The sequence below is a fragment of the Hippocampus zosterae genome, chromosome 5, assembly GCF_025434085.1.
Source record: "Hippocampus zosterae strain Florida chromosome 5, ASM2543408v3, whole genome shotgun sequence".
Classification (NCBI taxonomy): Eukaryota; Metazoa; Chordata; class Actinopteri; order Syngnathiformes; family Syngnathidae; genus Hippocampus; species Hippocampus zosterae.
Genome location: NC_067455.1, coordinates 10,721,389 through 10,743,628, shown reverse-complemented (window position 1 = coordinate 10,743,628; position 22,240 = coordinate 10,721,389). Strand labels below are relative to the sequence as shown.

General features: G+C 43.8%; 3 protein-coding genes across 7 annotated transcripts in view; 2 read left to right on the top strand and 1 right to left on the bottom strand.

The window, feature by feature from the left end:
• Positions 1-17,029, top strand: part of stmn2a (stathmin 2a) — a 198,229-nt gene extending 181,200 nt beyond the window's left edge. Inside the window, exon 6 of one of the 5 annotated variants that reach the window (XM_052066141.1) lies at positions 17,011-17,029. The gene's annotated coding sequence lies outside the window, so the exon portion shown is untranslated. Of the gene's footprint in view, positions 1-16,994 lie in introns of all 5 variants that reach the window. The other 4 variants (XM_052066140.1, XM_052066138.1, XM_052066137.1 and 1 more) reach the window with 4 other exon arrangements.
• The window catches only part of gra (granulito), a 229,659-nt gene that overhangs the window by 191,446 nt on the left and 15,973 nt on the right, over positions 1-22,240 (top strand). The window lies entirely within an intron of this gene.
• The window catches only part of LOC127601071 (G patch domain-containing protein 8), a 40,160-nt gene continuing 23,067 nt past the window's right edge, over positions 5,148-22,240 (bottom strand). The window contains exons 2-4 of the mRNA XM_052066061.1: positions 15,446-15,583; positions 9,950-10,080; positions 5,148-8,961 (exon numbers count right to left, since the gene is read on the bottom strand). Coding sequence (XP_051922021.1) covers positions 5,349-8,961; positions 9,950-10,080; positions 15,446-15,583 — 3,882 coding nt within the window. The 3' untranslated portion in view covers positions 5,148-5,348. The remainder of the gene's footprint in view (positions 8,962-9,949; positions 10,081-15,445; positions 15,584-22,240) is intronic.

The following is a 22,240-nucleotide window of genomic DNA, read 5'->3' as shown; positions in this document are numbered from 1 at the left end:
TAAGGTAAACTAGTACTCAGCCTATAGTGGATTTAAACCATGGTTGCATAGTTCGTTTTTCTCAAGTTTGCTTTGAACACAGCAGTCTGTTTATGTATGTTTTTTGGAGAATAACGAGACCCCGGACACCAGTGTTCGTTATGTGCTGCTGTATTCAAAACTGCCGGCCGTACAAACAAGCGCAAGCAATTCCCCCGTGCTGCTGGGGCAAACCATTCTGAAAGGGGGTTTCACTCCCCCTAACAAAGTCAGGCTATGTTGATTATGTTGGTACTTCTTGCGCGGAAGTCTCTCTACGGTTTTTGTGTCTACCTCATTTCAGATGACTACACTTGGTTCGATGACAACACTGGAGACGTTTTATTTTCGCTAGGTCGCTACCACTGCACCGCTGAACTTTCGTTGTCATGTCACCGCCTCTGCGCACCGTCACTGTCAGACGAACACAGAGAAGCTCCACCCGCTCTATTTATATGGACACGGAACGCTGTAACCTTCCACACAAAATAGTTCCAAACAAGTAACAATCGCGTCAGTGCCATACATCGTATACCTGTATGATACACAGAGAGAGAAGAACAGGTAACTTTGATCTTGTCAGTGGAGCAACCTGGCAACTTTTTAAAAGTAAACTTTCCATTCATAAACTCTTTAAGTATCCGTTTTCTGTGTCTCGCGCTGCCATGGCTGGCAAAACAGACATGGGCGTGGACTTCTGCAGCGCGCTTGTTGTTTTGTTCTGGTGTATTTATAGAGCAACGTAACATCCGCTTGTGACGTGTGCCGCGTTAATCTCGCGAGAAAAAATTGAATCCCGTTAAAATTCATTTAAATTAATGTCAATAAAAACGCGCTAAACTGACAGCTCTAATATATATATATATATATATATATATATATATATATATATATATATATATATATATAATTTTTTTCCCTCCAATCAATATGTCACAAAGTCAAAGTCAGTTATGTGTTACAAATGAAAATTTTGGGGGAGGGACACAAACTTTCTTTTGGGTTCTTCAGGTCCTAATTGTGTCTCTAAATTGACCCTGGTGAAAAGTCATGATTTTGTTGCGCTATGCGCACTCTATTTTCTGAGGATAGAATGTGTTTATGGATTTCTGCATCGACATTGGGCATGCAGTTTCGGTGTGTTTGTGTGTGCGGGAATCCACATTGTAATCTTTGGTAGAGACATCTGTCTCTCTGAGATAACATAACCGGGGAATTAGCCATGCTTTTCTATACAAGCATTGCATCTTACTATTATTAAACGCCGACACACCTCCATCTATCTGCCATACAGTAAGCATCGTGTGTCTACGTGTATATGTGTGTACACGTGCAGATGAGTGTAAGGAGTAGGCTGACAGTGTCATGTCCTTGGGTAACTGCTAATATTTAAGCATATCATTGAGCCCCCGGCCTCCTATAATCCTTAAATCCATTGTAAATTATAACTTGCCGTTTGCAAAATAAGAGTCTTATGCAAGCAGAAACCAATATAAAGACAACCAAGAAACCAGAACTATGCGAGTGTACTTTAGCATCAAGGCTATTTTTTTGTTTTTTCTGTCTTGTATTCTGAATAATGACTTTTTAATGTCAAACTTTTAAACATCCCGGAGCCACTTGTGTTGTGTTGCCGCAGCAGCGGTGCTTCTTGACCCAAGAGTGTTTTACTCTTTGAGCTGCAGCTCAAAAGCTCACAAAAGTTAGCGCGGTGATGTGAACAAAGTATCAAACAGCATACTTCGTGCATATAACTCTTAACCATTATTTGTGCGCTCTGAAAAGGATCAGCTTTTCAATTCACTTTGTGAGTGGGAGAATGGGGATTCAGCCACCAAGTTTTGCAACGATCTGGGGGAAAGGTAGGATAACGTTTTCCTATAATGCAGGAATGAAAGGCTTTACTAATTTTGAGGTTACAGTGCATTTTACCGGTCACCTGTTTTCTTGGGTTTGGTTGTGACACTGTAGGCACTGTGATGTCATTTTCAGTCAACAGCAAGTGGCGGTCAAAGGCAAAATGGCCTGTCATTGAGCTGAGGAAAAACGGGTGGATTTTTCTGTTTAACTCATAGTCCAGAAACACAATATTAATCAGAATGTCATGTTTACACCTGGCGGGGTGCATAAAAATGTTTTTGACTTCACTTGACCGTTTGAGGGGTGGTTAAACCATATTAACAGAATGGACAAATTTTATGATACCTGCAAAATGTGAAAATTAAAATTTAATATAAATGATTGAAATGAGGCATTTTGTCAAATAGTTTGTTGTTGACGATAAAATCATATAAAAAAATGCTGTCATTTGATCACACACAATATAGTTTGGCATGCAAAACCCTGAACATCCATTGACAACGAATGGCACTAAAAACAACCCCCCACCCCAAAAAATATGGAATTTTAACAGATTTGTCATTGTACTGTTGAGTGTGCAAATATTTGGCCGCTTCAAATGAGACCGGCGAGTTTCATTATTCTGCTACATTTTTATGATGACTGAGTGATTCTGATGAAGACACCAAAGGCACTTTATAATGATATTGACCCGGCTACTAAACTTTCATGTTATACTTTGGAAGGAACTTCTCCACCTCACACTGGCAGGCTTGTATTAAAAAGATGTGAAGCAGATTGAAGTACAGCAACCGGTTATTATATGCCTTTCCCTACCACGTACTGAGGTAAATGTCAAGTGTCTCACACATAGACACATACACACACACACACATACACATACATACCCACAGAAAAGTAATGTACCAGAAAAGCGCAATGTTCCATGAAGCTCTGGAGCATTTTAGCCGCATTGTCAGAATGCTGTCATCGTGATAATGGCTTCTCTTTTTGTAGAATCTGAGAATACAAAGCATAATTGCGCCTTTTGTGTCTTTTCTCCTGCACACGGAGTACAGCTGGGGGATCTGAATGCAGCACCGCTGACCTGCTTGAATCAAAGAGGCGGCTTGGTGGAACACAAACAAAAATAGAGGGTGAAAGACTTGTTTTTGTAACGGCACAATTTAGGTCGATGAGTCGCCTCAGTAGCCATGAGGGTTTTTTTTTTGTCCTCCTTTTTTTTTTTGGTATCCATAACAAAATCGCATTGCTGTTGCCAATAGCTATCCTGCAGCAACCTCACAGTGCCTGTTGGAATATTTGACTGAGCGCCAGCCTTAGTTTTTATACCTCATTAATTCACAGGAGAGATTGAGAGAGAAAACCATTCGCTCTCCATCATAAATCAAGTTTTGTACTCGCATAGACACACACGCGTAAATATACACTCACACTTAAACACGCCAGCAGGCAAATCTCAAGGCTTCGGAAATGATTTAATCAGTCAATGACAGAAAACGCTGTGATTAATTTCTACGTGGCTCCAGAGTGTTGCTCTCTTGTGTGCTCTTTGTTATGAAGCACAGTTGCTCCGCCGTGGATGACACTCGCTTTATTAACAAGCTCAACTCATGTCTTCGCTTGATTGTGTTTACCTCTTCTAAGTGCTTTTATGCGGAAAAGAAAAAAGGATGGAGGTCAATCCTGGCGTACGTCTGATGGCTGTTGTGTCATCTCACAGGAGTTGCTCTTAGAAGATGGAGAGGTTTGAGAAAAAAAATTATAGAATTCTGAGAATTAAACTCGGGGCTAAGGACAGAGAAGACTGGTGGAGATGAGGAGGTTTGATGCTGTAACAGCTGCTAATTATTGCTGCTCCATAATTCTCAGTCTGTTTGATCTCCTGTCTTGGAGAAAAAGATAAAGATTCTGTCTTGCTCCCTAAATTTACACGCGCACACGCACACACAGCGCACGCGCACGTGCGCGCACACACACACACACACACACACACACACACACACACACAGGAATAGTCAGAGCCACAATGAGGAGAAAGTGCCTAAATTACCTCACAGGGACATATTACAGAAAATTGACTTTTTAATAGTTTGTAAACAATTCTCTGGTCTCGAACATGCCTGCCCACCCATCATGTGTGAAATTAATAACGAAGGCAATCCTTTCTCATTAGCACATTCCTGAAATTGTTTCTAAATTGACTGTTCATGTAACTGCCCGACCATGGTGTTAAACCACCAAAGATGAGGCAGCACTTTCGATCCACCACTGTCAAGTGATGGCTGAAAATGACATCTTTATGAGTGCTTGGTGACATATATTTACCCAGCGGTGACACGGTGATCCACTGGTTACGCAATACCTATCATATTATCTGTTATATTCTCCCTATTTTGTAAGATATTTTAACTTGCATTCGAAAATAAATAATACCCACTTTAGTTGATGTCCTTAAGTATCCGACACATTACAACAATGTGGTGTTGAAAAGTACAATTACTTCAACTACTTTACTTACTATAACAGTCATCATTATCATCATCATCATCATCATCATACACACACACAAAACATGGGAGCATTTTTATTTATTCAAGGTGTGTTTTAATTCAGCACAGATCAGACTGCTGCCGCAACAACTTTCATAAATACATGTGGGTAGGGAAATGTGTCATTGTCAAAGTCATTTGATGTTTTGAAGTAGACAGTGAAGTATGGATGGGCTTTTATGTTGTTGTTTTTATCTTCTTGTAACTTAAACTCTGTTAGAATATTTACAGAATACTAAATAATGTCGAGAAAACACAGCTATACAGGTGACACCTACTGAAATTCAGCTGCTCGTATAAGTACGGCTCTAGCTCAACATGTTCTTACAACAATTTAGTAGGTTATTGTCTTGAAGTTTCAAATTCATGACTTTGTAAAGAGTTTTGAGGTAGGGGATTACATTTTCAATACCTTTGTTAATTCTCGAAAACAAAGAGAAGCTTTTTCAGGGAGCTACCCCAAATCCTTTCCCGAATTTAAGACACAATCCTGCTAAATTCAAATGTGTCCAAGTAAAAAGAGTGCTTGCGCTACAACTTCAATTCTGATGGTTTGAAAGTCATACTTTTTACCACTTGTGTGAAATGGAACCAAGGCAGAAGAAGCAACGTGATTTCCTCTCGCCTCCTTATCAGGGGCATGCAAGTTACACATCAAAGGTAGCGGGCCACATACAAAGAAGAAAGATGACACAAGCCCAGCTTGTCTTTGAATAGCAGGTGCACCTTTCCCTTTATTATAAGGGTGAATGATCGCGAAAGCAAATGATCAAAGTCGGTTGAGCCACTGTCGGCTGCCACGCGGCAGGGGATTAATGGAGAAACACAGTCAATAACACACTGTATGTGGGGAGAGGACCTCAAATTGATCCCTGACCAGCACATTTCCAATAGCGTGCTCTCTCTTGCCATGAAAAATTAATGAACATGGCTGCAGCTCTGCGACTGTTCCAAGGCCTTCTGCTGGAACCGAACTCGCCATACTCTGTCCATGAAAGGCAGCAGATTGTTGGAAGGCTGTGGGGCTAGAGTGGAAAGAGGAGTGAGAGGGTTTGCGTGGAAGGAGGACATTGGCGGGGGAAGTGGAGGAGGGAGGAAAGGGACGGTGTGGTGAGCGAGGAGGATGGAGGGAAAGAGGGATGAGAGAGGGACGGGAGAAGGGTGAAGGTAATGAGGTAGGCTCGGGAGGGGGTGGGTCAGTGAGTGAGCGAGCTGACTTGGCTGGACATCAGGAGAGGGGTGTGAGGCGGCGGAATGAACTGTGGAGAAAGCTGGGTGCTGTAAAATTAAATGATGGAGGTTGGCGAAAGGAGGGGTCGATGCAAGGGGAGGAAGGCTGGGGACACCCAAAGCCAAAGGCGGCGCAAAATCTTCTTGTGTGTTCATCCGTAGGAGTCTTTCTTGCGGATTGGGACCTGTTGGCATTGTGGGAGGATTCTGTGTAGCCTTGATTGAGGGTCGAGGCATGTACGTCTCCTCTGGAGTCCCACAGTCATCTTTCTGCGCGGCGCATGTGAGGTTTGTCCCCACGGGCGCATCTGTGCTCTCTTCACTTTGTTCCAGAACTTTCTGCATGTGCTCTCTGGCCTGTTCCTGCAGGAGCCGATACTTGTCCAGCTCCTCTGCACTAAAGCTGATTGGCCGAGCTGGCCCTGCGCCTGTCTTCTTGTCATCACCCCTCATCTCCACGGCGCATAGATTTGGTGTATTGCTTTGGTTTGACTCAGCCAAGCCCAAAGGATGTTCACTGTCCAACTTCTGACTCACCTCCTCATCACCACCCTCCTTCTGAATTCTTTCCAACTCTTTTTTTCTCCTCCTGGCTTTTGTCTGGATTGCAGGGAGCTTCCCAATGAGGGGGAGCTGCAATGTCCGCATTGGTTTCTGTGATACGGAATCACTTTGGCATGGGATGCTTTTGTTTGTGGTCGTAGAAACAAGAGGTCCATGGTCACAGTCGGACAGTGACTTGGTCCTTTCCTGCTGAGACGTCTTGCTGTCACAGATATGTGCGGCGGGGTCTGATGAAGCATCTCCAGCGCTGAAGGTGAGGTCGGCTGAAAGAGATGTGACTTCACTTTGTGGGTTTAGCTCAGATGGGAGCCTCCCGCGCATCATACCTGAGGAGGCGCTGCTCTTGCTCCACTCCCAGCTGAGCACACTGCTGATGCTGCTGTTGCTGCTGCATGGGCTGCAGGAACGTGGCCCGTGGCATCTGCTGGACTCGTATGGTTTGAACTCCCTTGGCGGACTGTATACCCGCCGACTTGTCCACCATTCAGGGCTAGGCACGCACATAAAGTTCGAGCGTCCCGTGCCTGCAGATCCCCATGCACAGCTAGGGCTCCTCCTGCTGTCGGTACCGGTCCTGGACCCTGAGCTGGACCTGCGTGTCCCCCTTTCTTCCCAACTGTCACTACTTCCCAATGTCAACTTGTCCCAATCTACATCTTCCATGCTTGCTCTCCTGCTTGTCCTCTCCCCGCTGCTTGGACTTTTGCTGTACCGATTTCCCCACCCCCATCCTAGCGCCTTCTTTCTCCATCTCCATCCAGAATTCAGCCTGCCATTGTCCTCGGTCAATTCCCACTGGTCCGAGACCAAACCTCGGCCTTTGGAACCAAAGTGCCTCCCGCTTTCTCTTCCTTTGTCTGTCTCCCCATAACGTCCTAAACTACTTCTGTTACTGTGAATGAATCTCTTGTCCCCGTGGAGGAGTTTTCTCTTTCTCGCCGGGCTGCCACTACAGCTGTTGTCAGGGTAACTGCAGTCAATGAAACTCCTGGGGTTGCTATGGTGACCCGATTCCCAAAACAGCTTTGTGTTAGATCCTGTTGAGAAAGAGTGTAAGGAGCAACGAGATCTCCGGGGTTCTGGCTCCCCTTCTGTGTCAGGCATGCATCCGGTAAACTGGGAAAAGGCGCGGCAGGGTTCCCCTTGCTCCCTGCCGAGTAAGAACTGCGATGCTGAGCAGAGACTCCTGTGAGGCCTCATCTTCCTGAAAGAGACATAGACTGGCTTGGTCTCAGCTCTCTCTGGAAGGCAGCTGCTCCCAGCTCTCCAAACCGTCCCTCTTGCCTCCATCTCCCGTTGTCCCTTTTTGTCTCGCCAACTGTCTCCAGTCTCTCGTCCTTTGGCGATCACATTGGAGACTGCAGAGACAACACTCCTCACTTTGCATCTTACTGATTTGCGCCCATTTGCGGACTTTCGCTTTCTCCCCGTCTTTCTCTTTGCCAGCTTGGGCTTCTTTGCGCTGTGTTTACGCTTTCTGCACGAGATACCTCCTTGCGGATGAGGATCTCTGGCACTCTTGCACGCGGTCCCGCTCTCTCTCTCACACCTTGCCGAGCCGATGCATGTCCTGCGTGTGCCAAGCTTGGTGACAGATTCTAATTTACAGCTTAGGGCTGAGATGGCTCTCTCCTCGATCCCCCCTGTGCCTGCTAATCTGTCTCCCGGAGGAGTTGGGGGGTTTGTGTCAGAGCTGTCACTGTGAGAGGGGTCAAATGGAAAGGAGGGCGCCCGCACATGATGCTCTATACTTAGCATGCGTGACGGCCCTTCTGATCCGCCCCCTGACGACGAAAGGTTTTTGTTCTCGACAAACTGGTGTGCTTCTGCCTCGACGTTCTCCGCTTTTCTCGGTTCGTGCGCGGAACTCATCCCTTTTTCTAAACAGTCACGAGTGTCTGGTGTAAGAATAGCTGACTCACTTGGTTTCAATTCATCCAGGAGATCACATAGCTGATCCTGTGCAAGTTGTTCTGCCGTTTGGGGTTGCTTTGTGCAGTTTGGGTTGCAGCTATAAGAGATGCATGGCTCACACTTGGTAAACTTCAGTAAACCGACAGGCCATGGAACACAGGCGGAACCATCTTTACACAGAACAGATATGTGCGCACCGACACCTCCTCCTGGTGCCTGCTTTCGCTCATCATGTGACGTTGAGTGAGCTAAATCACTGCTTTGATTATCTTTCAAGGTCTCCCTTATTTCGGCGTCCTTTGTGCGTTTTCCTCCCATTTTACTTTGACTAACACCCTCAATTTCCCTTTCAATGTCTTCCAAAAGGCCCTGAATCCGCTTTCTCATTTGCTGCCGCCTCTCTTTCTCCTCCTCCTCCTGGTCAGAGAAAACTGAGGCGGAGGGCTCCAGCCGCGGCCCCCTTCGCGAGAAACAGAAGGACACCCCACGCCTGCCTCCGACTCTCCCCCGGCCCTCCAGAGGCAGCTGGCAGCCCGCATGCGGTTGCTGATTCACTGCAGGACGACCTTTATCGGACTCTGAACGAGTGATTAGCAGGGACTCGGTCGGAGTGAGCAGTGGTGTTTGGGAGAGAGGCTGGCATGGATTTTCTCGCTGGTGACTCAGTGGAGACGTACCACCGTGTTTGGCTGGGGGCCTGTGTGTGTGTTTGAAAGCTTCAAATTTGTCCACAGGGCTGCAGGCTTTGTGCGCGGTGCTTTTGTCTTGCTGCTGGCTGACAAGCCTCACAGCAGTCTGGAGCTCAAAAGTCCTCCCTTGGCCACTGTAATGACAGTTAATGCACAACATATTCAGTTTGTTTGCATTCAATCACTTTGGACAAACACTGAGTGTCAATTTTGTCAAGCGATATTTAAATAATTTCACGATTGCGAGCAGTTTTGATCATCTTCAAACATGATCGCGGCATTTTGATTGGATGATTTTAAAATTGTGCTTACGTACCAAACAAAGAGAAGACAATCGTTTCCGTTTTTCCCCTCAAAATATTGCACTTATTAAATAAGTATAGACATATCTGCCTCTCTTTGATCATATTTTCTGGTTACGGTAATGCAGAGTTATGCTGTAATTGTTTAATTTAATGAAGTTGTAATGTTGTCATTAAAGATAAATTAAAGCAGATGGCAATTATTTGCAAATGGTGTTCTACCTGTATGTAATTGAATATACTACAAAGACATGATATTTAACGTTCAAATTGACAAATGTTATTGTTTTTACCAAATACTTAAAATGTTATGGCTCAAACAATTTCCCCAAAAAGCTTGGACAGGTGGCAAAAAAAGAGTTAGTAGAGAAAGTTCTGGAATGCTCATCAAATACCTGTTGGGATATTTTATATGGTACATATTAGCACACGTTTTTTTTTTCTAGAGGGGTAAAGGAAACATCTTTTGGGGAAGGGGTCCTTATGTCTTTATGGTGACGCTGCACCATTTGACAGCGATACCCACTCTTACTTTGTGAAACGATGGCTTTTTCCTGCAATTTTTTTCCTTTTAAAAACGTATTCCCAATAATATTTGATTCACATCATTCTTTTTTTTCATTGCAGCGTGGCCCGAAAACACCTTTCCAAGAAAGCCAGTATGCTCATGTTATATTTACTTCACCTGTGGCCCATCGAGGTTGACTGAGTGCTCCCACATCTGTGCATGCAACCATCAAATTGAAGAAACATTGAATTGATGTGACGCACACTAACCTCTGTGGAGTCCTGATCTTATTTTACACGTCCACACACTCACCGCTGGCGTTCCTGCTGCAGCCGTGCACGCTGGTGCAGGCGTCGGAGAGCTTTCTCCTGTTTGCGTTGGTCTTTCCATGACTTAGAGGCCACGTTGCGAGCAAACTCCCTCTGCTTGAGTTCCTTCAGTCTCTGCAGTAAACACATATTAAGAAAATGGTTGAGTGACTCCCCTCAAGCCTCTTATTTGATTTTCAAATTGCATCTAGCAGTTTTGGATGTTTCTCCTCAAGACATGAACCACATTCAGAATAGATGAAAGCGTCTTTCGATCAATGCCCAGCATGAGCACAAACCAAAAATTAAAAACGTGACGAATGATGATGCGACGTTTCAACACCAAAAGTGAATTTTTCAAGACGAGGAGGCCATCATATGTCAAACCAAATCCCTGATGCACGTTGTCATGTGTGAACATGTTATACATATTTTAAAAGCTGAGTTTCTGGAGATTTGACTGGGATCGGGTACCATGTTACAATTATCAAATTTGAACCGAAGCTTGGGGAGACTTAAGCTTTGATCCTGTAGTGTTTCCAAGTCCTAATCAACATTCTAAATCCATTTTCAAGGCAGATATTGTGAAACATCCATAGTTCAGTGACGGGAGCACTTACACAAATTCTTACTCTATGGGAGAAATATTCATAATGTGACATTTTGAATATTTCAAAAAGTGACTATGCTGATACCCCAAATGGTTCAAGAATAGCTAAAAGTTTACTTTGGGTGCACTTTTCCACAGGCGTTTTCGGCAAAGTTGCCCTCGGTTTAAGGGGATAACAGTTTCAACTTCTGATCTACTAGCATTTATTTCATGGCTGTTTTTTTCCTTGTGGTTTTGTCCTTGTGGTTAAAACAGCCATTATTTCTTGACCGTAGCACATTATCAAAATGATCTATTAAAAAATTTGGCATCTCTGTCAGGGAGATTTTGCTAATTGCTTGTTGTTATACTTATGCTGTCTGATGGACTTTATGCCCTAATGTCCAAGACGTATGCCCTATTCAATGTTTGTGGAGGGCTTTGTGTATCACACCGTTCTTAGAGGCGAGTGTTGTCTTGGGCTTTGTGCCCCCGTCAGGCTCACCACAAAAATGAGTTTGACATTCGTTTTGACATATTAAGTACACAGTCAATGTGTGAATTGTACACAAAGCATTAAAACAGCCAAGGAGATTGCGTGTATTTACAGCAACCGCGATGGGTTCAAGGCCCAACCCCATGAATGCGTCACAGTGCTGTGAAAAATCACAACCAGCTGTGCTTTGTGTGCGTGCGTGCTTACTACGTAGGTGAAATGTGTCTGTCACCGAATTTGTGCCGATTATCTCAAGGATTCACTGCACTATTTTCCGATTTCCTTTTCTGACACACTGTAATCCCTCCTTTATCCACGCTTGGCATGTGTGCATGAGCATGTTTATGTGCCGGTCTTTGTCTGCTTGTCTGCATCTGAAGGCGAAGGAGGGACTTGGGAATTGGGGAATAGCTGCGGCATTGTCTACAGACATCCCTCCCGACCCTCTCTAACCAAACACGTGGAAATCTTGGCGTTAACCGTCACAATTTAGTGTTTACGTGACATATGATTGCATTTTTTTCCGCAGCATAACTCGCAATATGATTGTTATGCTGTCAGGTGGGTTACCCCACCACCCCCCTCCCCACATGGTGTTACTCATTCCCACCTATCATCCAGAATGTATCACAGGCACTTGCATGCACACACATCAGATTAGCCCCTCAGACATTGGATCTATTTATACACTCACTCTCTTTCACACCTCAAACTAGCGCAGACGTCAGGTTAATCTGTGCTGAGTCTTACACAAGCGCTTGTCTTTTTACATTATCATTTGATGCTTAACATCCCACTATCAGCTCGCTGAGGACACTAATGCAGAAGCACTTTGTTGTGGAGCTTTTTTTTTTTTTTAAATCAATGCACCAGGATTAGCATCCAGCTCATGAGACCCAATACAAGTGCTGTATACAAAAATTATTCCTATAGACCGCAACAACAAGTTGTGTATTTGTTAACTCGTTCACTCCCAAAGACGTTTTTAAACGTCTTTTTAGACTTGGTCCAGAATTGGTTGGTACTGAATGAGTTAAGAAGCTACTTCCTGGATTATGACAATTAAGTATGAACAAGTGGGTGGGGCCATTTTCATACTCTAGCATTGCATATAAAATAGAAGGGCTGAAACTCCCCAAATAATTTGTTTTCAGACATGTATCATAAAATTTAAAATGTGCCGCCCAATCAAAATTGTGAGGAAATTGCTTGTGTGGGTTTTACGGAATCCTAAAGGGGGGAAAGAAACAAAGACACCACAAATAATTTTTACGCTGATATATTAATGCCTGTTGCTATAAAAGAAGTATATTCTAATCTTATTGCCTTTTTGAACTAACACAATGTAAAAAAACTTTTTTTTTAATGATGACAGGGTATCACAGTTAAGATAATTTATAATATTATATCCACTCTGTCCATGAGATGGACGGAGGTTACAGCACCGAACTGCATACCAGTAATATTTAAATGTAGCCTACATATAGTACTTTGAAACATTTTTTTAGTATCATATTTCATTTCCTTTTTTTAAAACTCTTGTTAAGGGTGAATCAGTTTGCAAATTTATCTTGATCTGTATGTACATTCCCTGGTTTGTTTTGCCACCCCTCAAAGAAATTTCATGGAAATTGATTGTGGAGATAAGCACAGGGCCTGCTAACTAACAAGCTAACCATGTTTGGTGGAGTTAATCGATATCTCTCAAACAGTGTCAATCAAAATAATATATTCAGATCTTCAATTAAATCCTACTTGTGTCCTGAGGATGGACTTGAAGTCATCTTGTGTGCGTGTTTGATTAGACGGCCAGTTGCATATTTGGAGGGTCTTTAATGGCAGATCTCTGAGTAATATTAAGCATTCAAACATGGGTCCAAACATCATGAACCAGAGCGAATGAAGGGAGGAAGACGGGCGTAGAACATGATGATGAGAGCCAGAAAGAATATGTGAAGATGCTCCCTGGTGCTGGAATCACACCGCCGGATTATTGTTCTCTCATAAGAATGAATGCCATTGCTATATTTAGTGTCGGCAACAACATCACAGGTGCTCACTTTCCTCCTTTGAAGAGGACTCTTATGTCATATGTCTCTGACATCATGTCCCCTCGCTTTCCCCGACGTGTCCGTCTCGCCATGGGCTGTCAAGTTCAATCAACACAAATCGATACTCCTTCAGATGTGCGCAGCTTCGGGCCGTTTGTTGCCTCACTTCATTTTGGCGGATGTCTCCATGCAAATGTCTTGATTGCTCTTTATTTAAACGAACGCATTTATGTTGTAACGAAGCAATTTCAGCCATGAGTGCTAAACGCTGAGACGGGTTCTTTGCAGACAGGTTTAACCCCGAATCGATGGTAAGGGTGAGGAGATGTCGCGAATGCAATCAGCTTCCATTTTCCAAAGCCAATACTCCTGCGGGGAAGCCGTCCTCAGCTGGAATTTCATCTGCTGTCTGCTTGCTCCGCAGCCAGCGTGCATGCTACTGTGTATGTGTGTGTTCTCCCAGCGCCAGTGGCTACTGTCAGCTCAGTGCCTCACGCAGCTTGTTTCATGTGCTCGCCGCTGGCTAAAGCAAAGCATTAACATTGGCCTGCAGTTGCTTCAATTCATTTCCAAAGAACAATGACCGTGCGGGAACCGTTTTATTTAATGTTCATTTCATGGCCCGGTGTGGGCGTCTGGAAGCGTGAGGCGGGCTGGCTCGGTTAGGAGATTGCTTGTGCGCGGCTAAGACGTCTGTACGTTTATTGTACCACTCGGCATGACAACACAAAGCCCAACGCGAGTGTTCTGAGAGCGGGACTTTCAGCTTGTTAGTCTAAAGCAGAGCTTGCGTATGGAAATGGGAATGAAAGCGGAGCACAGGAGGGAACCTGCTGCCGGGCCTTTTCTTAACGCGCCATTGACCTCATCTTGTCCAAACTGGAATAATACAATCATACGTGAGTCATGACTAATAGTTTTGCTTTTGTTTTATTAGTGTGTGTGTGTGTGTGTGTGGACTGGTTGTTATTTGGAAGGAAATACGAATGGAAAACTAAAACAAAAATGCTCTTATACAAAGTAATATATCTTTCATTCATTCATTCATCTTCCGAACCGCTTGATCCTCACCAGGGTCGCGGGGGGTGCTGGAGCCTATCCCAGCTGACTCCGGGCAGTAGGCGGGGGACACCCTGAATCAGTTGCCAGCCAATCGCAGGGCACACAGAAACGAACAACCACTCGCACTCACACTCACACCTAGGGACAATTTAGAGTGTTCAATCAGCCTGCCATGCATATTTTTGGAATGTGGGAGGAAACCGGAGCACTCGGAGAAAACCCACGCAGGCCCGGGGAGAACATGCAAACTCCACACAGGGAGGCCGGAGCTGGAATCGAACCCGGTACCTCTGCACTGTGAAGCCGACGTGCTAACCACTGGACTACCGGGCCGCCCAGTAATATATCTCTAAATTATTATTAGTAAGAGTTACCATTTCATATTATAGTAGTACTGCATGCATCAATAATGAGAGGTTGGTCGCTTGGTCAAATCATCCATTCATCCATTTTCTGATCCGCTTCATCGTCACAAGGGGTGCTGGAGCCTATAGATAGTCTGATTTTTGACATCCTTGGTCGAGACGGGGCAATATCAGTAGAGCCCGATTGTCTTTCTGTGTGCGGCAGGTCTTAGTTCCGTGAATTGGGCTCATGAAAAATATGATGATGGCTCCATGTGAAAGAAATGACACTTTAATTTTTTTACTTTGTGGAACTACATACAATTGACTTCAATAGATGTATTATTTCGCAGTACAGTATTGTTGCGGTTGTCCTTGAACAAGGTATAAATACCCCTGCTTCAACATTTCCCTTTCACACTCGCCCTTGTGCATCTGTCTAAGGAGACTTCATACATACTTTCAGCACTAAAAAAATGGAGCTTGCAAATTTGAAAATGAAACTCAAACGCTCCTCACTCTGTCTTCCCGTTATTGGCACGGTTTTGACCCGCCCCCACCAATGCAAATGGCCATCTCTTCTAATGCACATCAATATACATTTCTGCCTGGAGGCTCACTCTTCATCACTGATGTCATCGCTCCTTCGCGTCAGAACTCATAAGATGTCATCCCAAGGCCATGTGCTTCCTGCTGGGGTCTAAGTACCAGCCTATTCCTCCTCTTCACATCAAATATTAATTGCCCTTTGTCATTTCTCATCTCTCTCGCTTTCTTATTAGTTTCTCCTGATTGAAATTGAAATGTGATGAGCTTGTGTATTCGTGCTCGGTAGGGCGGTTATATTGCAGCATTCTTCAAGTCGGCATGAAAAGCAGCCTTACATCAACGCATAATTCCGCAACAGGGGGGATCATAAGAAATTCCCGTTTGTGTTTTCCAGCCGCTCGTCATGTACCTGTTTGTGTGCGTGATCGTAGGAGTTGATGTGGTTGTCAAACTCTTGGTGGCGCAGGTACTGCTTGTCACACAGCTCGCAGTAGAAAAGTGACTTCAGATCCTCCGCTGAGCAGCCCAATGCTCGCTCGGCACGCTCCTGTGGGATACACACACACACACACACGCACTACGTCAGATAGAACAAGGGAGAACGATGACGAAAGGCGACTGAGGCAAAAAAAAAAAAGCGACAAAACATAAAGGCTTAGATTGCGAGCCATTTACAGCTAATCTGCATCCCGGAGACATTCTTGTTAAGAACTCAGACATGTGCTCTGCCTATGGCCATTAAACTGCGTTCTATTAAAGTAGGTTGCTGGAGCATTGGCTTGAGGTTACCAAATTCATTGGATACATTTGTAGGCTGACTTGTAGTTGGTGACACCCTCCAATGCGGGAAAGGACAAAATATTGCACAATATTGCATAGTAAGTCCCACGGCACAATGTCAAAATGTCTGATGTCCATTCAGCCACTGGTGCGGCACATTTGTAGACAAGTTTGACTTCTTCATGTTCTGTTTTTCTACTCTATGTACTGATGGAGTCCACACTGTGCATCTAAATAAGCAATGTCGACAGGATTTATGACGGGCAACTATGCTGTGACTTAGATGCCATTTTTCACCCCATTCGTCTTGTTTTGTACAAAAAGTGAAATCATGACTTTCTGGACAGAATAGAGGAAAATACTTTTTTTTTTTTTTAGAATACGCGTTGACAACCTTGAACGATGGTTTCATTTTGCCGAACCGAGTCCAGTTGAGCAACCTAGTGGGGGGAGTGTTGAGCATGGCACCCTCAACTATCAGCATCAAGCCGTCCTGTTGGAGTTAGAATTCTCATCCTTGCACCTTTTTGAGTTGACAAGAACATGCATACTCGGCTCTCTGCAGCCTCTGAATTGCCTGTAGGCATGAATGGTTTGTCTGTATGAGCAAATCAGTCCAGTTGTATCGCAGCTCTCATCATACGATGGAGGTGACTTAGATAGATAGAAAGATGGAGTATAATTGAAATCATCATGGATGTGGCTACATATACCATCAAAGTTTAAATCAAGTGGAATACGGTATAACACACAAAGATAACACTCTTGTCCAAAGTCAGGTAAAATAGCAGCCCTAATGAGGATAAGCACTATCAGGAACAGGACGCGAGGTCGGACCCAAATGCAAGACTCAAAGGCAAAAGAGTTCCAAAAACACACGGTTTAATTAACCGGCTGAGTAGGCCGTCAGCAAAGGCAACGGTATCCGGAAGCATCAAGCAAAAAAGACAAGGTCAATAATCAAACGGGGTTGAAGATGACAAAAAGTCAGTGGCAAGAAGACGCACCGTTGAAAACGTGAAGAAAATGTATAACGAACTGGCAGCAAGACAGAATAAAACATGAGGTTAAATACACGAGGCGATCAGGGATACTGAGGCACAGATGAGGATGGCACAATCGAGAGAAAGGTGAGCACAAGAAAAGGCGGAGGTGCAGCACACACTTACACATCCATCCATCCATCCATCCATCCATCCATCCATCCATCCATCCATCCATTTTCCAATCACACTGAGGGACAATTTAAAGTGTTTTATTAACCTGCCATGCATGTATTTTGGAGGAAACTGGAGTACTCGAAGAAAGCCCACGCAGGCACGGGGAGAACATGCAAACTCCGCACAGGAAGGCCGTATTTCTCACACATTTCCGCCACGTCTGATGGGGTCAATTGGCTCACAGCTCGCAGGTCTGTCTCTCTTCGGCCCGGTGCTATAAATGACAAACTATATCTGTTTTTCGAAACGACAGACTTTAATGAATTGAGAGGAAAATATGGAGGAAAAAGTTACATGAATAAAGTCCTAAATTACTATGAAGAATTAAATGAAGAATTACCAGTAAGCCTACTATCAAGAAAGTTATAAGGACAAGGAAAAACACATTTTTTGGTACACAAATCTAAACTAAACTGACCGAGATTACCACTTAATTAAAGTGTCCTTGGGTGTCTTGAAAGGCGCTTATAAATAAAATGTATTATTATTAGTTAGTCTCAATTTACCGGTCCATCTACGTTCTAACCCTCATCTATGGTCACGAGCTATGGGTCGTAACAGAAAGAACGAGATCTCGGATACAAGCGACCGAAATGATTTTTCTCCGCAGGGTGTCCGGGCTCTCCCTTAGAGATAAGGTGAGAAGCTCAGTCATCCGGGAGGAGCTCAGAGTCGAGCCGCTTCTCCTCCACATCGAGAGGAGCCAGATGAGGTGGCTTGGGCATCTGATTCGGATACCTCCTGAACGCCTCCCCGGTGAGGTGTTCCGGGCATGTCCCACCGGGAGGAGACCCAGAGGAAGACCCAGGACACGCTGGAGAGACACTTTTGTCACTTGAACGCCTCGGCATCCCCCGGGGAGAGCAGGAAGAAGTAGCTAGGGGGAGGGAAGTCTGGGCTTCCCTGCTAAAGCTGTTGCCCCCGCGACCCTGCCCCGGATAAGCGGTAGAAGATGGATGGATGTATTATTATTATTATTATTAATTATCATGTCAATGCTTTATTCTCATAATATCACGTATTACATAATCCCACATTTTTTCCTCCCGCTATTTTGACTTAATTTCTTACAAAAGTGTATTTTTGTGTCGAATAATTTCTTGTGTTTATTTTCTTCATGCAAGAAAAACCTCAGTTACATCAAAATGACACTCGTAGAGCGGGGTAAAAAATAACAGCAGTATGGATCATCCATAATGCACCACTTGGACCTTTGTGTGTGAATATGCATGCGTGTCCCGGTTGATGTTTTTGTGTGAAGAAAAGTATCAGAGAAACAAACTCACAACAGATGTGTGTGCAGAACAAGGACAGTCGTGGCACGTGGACTCCAGGGGATACATCACTAGTCTGCATGCTCACATCTGCCACTGGATTGCCCCCCCCCCCCCCCCCCCTGGTCTGAAGATATGCAGGATTGTGCACAGTAGATGAATATGTGTGTGTGTGTGTGTGTGTGTGTGTGTATTCATTCCATGCTCCGCTTCAGAATGTAATTTCCCCCAGGCTGGGGTCTGCCAATAAACACTATTGAATTCTGTCCTACACTGACATGATGGGAATTTAATTTGAGCTTGTCGCTTCGTTCTATACTTCTTTTTCCAACTCCATCCTCTTGCCATACTCGTTACCCTCTTTTATAGCCCCCCATTTGCCCTTTTCTCCTTGTGTCGAACGCCTTCTCTGTGAAGCGAGGCCGGGTCATCCAGTCTGACAGTCTATATCACAGCTCCACATGACTGTATTATTACCATTGAGACTAATGATCCCTGATGTGCATATGAAGGTGATTTTAATTAAAAAAGATGAACAAAATGACTTTCTTGTCTTTCATTCAATCTGCAGGTACGCCAGATGGACAAATGTATTGGGACACAAGACCTCAAAGGAAGAAGCAATAATGCAACCAAATATTGAGAAGACTCCTTTCAAAGTCGACTCGCTCTCTGCTGGAAGTATTTTGACTCTACTTTCAATAACGTGTTGCCTTTTGAATTACTCCAGCTTCCCAAGTATCGGCGAAGCGATCACAGAATCCATATTTTGATTTCATGAGGCATTTGCAGTTTCACAGTGCATGGGGGTCCGTGTTTACATCGACTTATCAAGGGCCGTCTTTGAGAGGCTCACCTCAACTTTGTTTATAGACCACAAAAACAACTACAACTGTCACGTGTTCTACAGGAAAAGTGAAGATAGAAAGCTTTCATTGTGACCCAACGATGCAAATGGAGAAAAAAACTGATATAAGGAAAACCTAAAAGACAACTAATGAGAGACATTCAATACCACTTTTTTTCTGACAGATATTGTAATGTGTGTGAAGAGTGGTTGTGAATCACCAAACTAATAAAACCTCCATAGGGTTGTCGTTTAATGCAAATTCAAAATCTGCACCCTACAAAAGCATTGCAAAACATCCAATTAGCCTTTGTCGTTGATTGGCTGAGAAAACTCACATGGTTTTTCTGGTTTATGCTCAGTTAAGGGTAGTTGCATTTTTACAAGTTTAAGATGATAAAGGTGTCTCAATACTTCTGTCCATATTCGATTTGGAGTCAGAGTGGGCGGGCAGGCTGACAGGAATCACTGCAGAAAGGTAAGTAATATACATTGATCCCGTGTGTGTGTGTGTGTGTGTATATGTGTGTGTGTGTTTTATCGATCTTTCTTGCAGACCTAAAGCCATGACCAGGAAATGATCCAATCACCCAGAACGGCCTTTCTCTTGAGTGCTGCCTCCGTGATGAGATTGAGAGCAGCTGTTCACGAGAAAAGGCAGCGCTGAAAGTCACAACTTGCCATGCTGCGACTCGATGCCCTGAATTTACACGCTAAACATGAGTTCTCCTTTACTGTCATGCACCAGCAGCCATATGCAACATTCAGAGCATGCAGTCTCACACATCCGTCAACCCGACCGGAGGAAGAAAAAACACAACTAATGTCCACGGCCCTGAATGATCTCAATTCATTTTCAGGCTGGTCATCGCTTTGTTTGCTTATGGCATCAGCCATGCCACAAATAGGAAGACAGATCAAGCAGAACTGGCAGGATGTAATTTAATCTGTTGCAGCCAAGAAAGTCACGCTTAAAGTGTTTTACATATGGCCCGTCTGCTTTTTCGACTCTGTGCACATTGCACAATAATGATATACAATATATTCATGAAAAAGATGCCGCAAGAGACAGTAAGTGTGCCGTGGAGAATGCATCCTCCTTTTCACCACCTTCATATGTCTTCATTACCTTTGTGTATGCATTCGCTTTTGTTAAAAAAATACCAGCATTATTATTATTATTATTACTTTTTTGCATTGCAACTTTTTCCAGTTACAAAAAAAGGCTTTGTTTTTGTTTTCTGCTGCTGCTGCAATTTGATGAGTGATTGTGAGCTCAGATAAAAAGGTTAATGGCAGACTGAATAACACTTTAAGTGACAATTTCTGTCTCTCCACACGAGTTTGGCAGCGGTGGTGAATCTCAAATGACAAGAATGCTGTAATGGCTAAATTTGTACTTTTTTCTAATTATGATTGCATCTGAATTATGCTCTGATCCAAACTTGCCCCAAAAAACAAAAACAACAACGACAACAACAACAAAAAAAGGACAAAACAGATCTCTGTATGCATTATTATGATTATAATCAATCCAGGAAGCAATGGGGTGAGGGGAAGAAAAAAAAAAGTCCAATGGCAACAAAAGTGCTGTTATCAGATTCTCTCTGTTCTGTGTACTGAGAAAAAGAGGACAGAATACATACAGCACATAAATTAAGGGAGGTTTTCTTTGACAATTGCTGTACATGCGGCTATTGCTTAAATGATTGCAAAAGTATGAGAACAGCACTGACTGAAACACATTACAGTTGGACATGAACATTTAACTTGGTGAAAATTAAACGACATCACTTTCACCTACAAGTTACGTACAAGCTGATGTGTAAAATAGATAGTTTAATTGATTGGAAATCAGCCCAGTCCATCGTAGTTGGCGACAGCCAATCACCGTTGACAATGTAGTTACGTCACATGCGCACACGCAACTCCCCACCCCCCAAAAACAAAACAAAACAAAAAAACCCTGAATAAAGAAATAAAAAAAGAACAGACACATTTAATAACATTTTATATGCAACAAACATCAGCAAACTGCTAGTAATACGAGCAGTAATAAAACATGAATGTCTAAATTAACAAAGTAATGCATGCACAAAAATGAATAATTAAAGCAGAACAGTTTAAAATCTGGCGGCCCGGTAGTCCAGTGGTTAGCACGTCGGCTTCACAGTGCAGAGGTACCGGGTTCAATTCCAGCTCCGGCCTCCCTGTGTGGAGTTTGCATGTTCTCCCCGGGCCTGCGTGGGTTTTCTCCGGGTGCTCCGGTTTCCTCCCACATTCCAAAAATATGCATGGCAGGCTGATTGAACACTCTAAATTGTCCCTAGGTGTGAGTGTGAGCGTGGATGGTTGTTCGTCTCTGTGTGCCCTGCGATTGGCTGGCAACCGATTCAGGGTGTCCCCCGCCTACTGCCCGAAGACAGCTGGGATAGGCTCCAGCACCCCCCGCGACCCTAGTGAGGATCAAGCGGCTCGGAAGATGAATGAATGAATGAGTTTAAAATCTCCTCTTCAGTAAAGTTAATCATTTGTTCTTCATTGAGCAAGTCGAGGATGCAAATTAGTACACCGGTTTGATCAGTCTCAATTATTATGTTCGAAAACCCCCAATGGTATTTGTCATGACTTTTACTCAGTCTGAAGAACCCTGGAGAGGGCGGTTGATTAAATGCCCGTGGAAGCTGCGTTTGCAAATGCCCTCGTTTTCTGTTATGCCGCACTGATATTAATCTAACCGTGATGCTTCAAACGTGTTAACAAGTTGGCCGTCTCGTTCGCTAGCCAGAGGCTGAGCTGTGCCGTATTTGTGAGTGGCTCGAGCGCGAGGCAGTTCTTACCTCGTATGTTTCGCTGGCAACTTGGCACATCTCTAGACTGTAACGAATGTTCCATTTGGAAAAAAATAAGAATACCTAACTAAGAATTACTCCCAGACCACCATTACATTTTCAGTCTTTCGGAATGCCTGCTTGACTGTGTGCTAATGGTACTGTTGTTGGCAAAGCTGGAATCATATTCATTTAAATATCATTAATAAATAAACACATTAATAAAATCAACCAATAAAACTTTATGAAGTT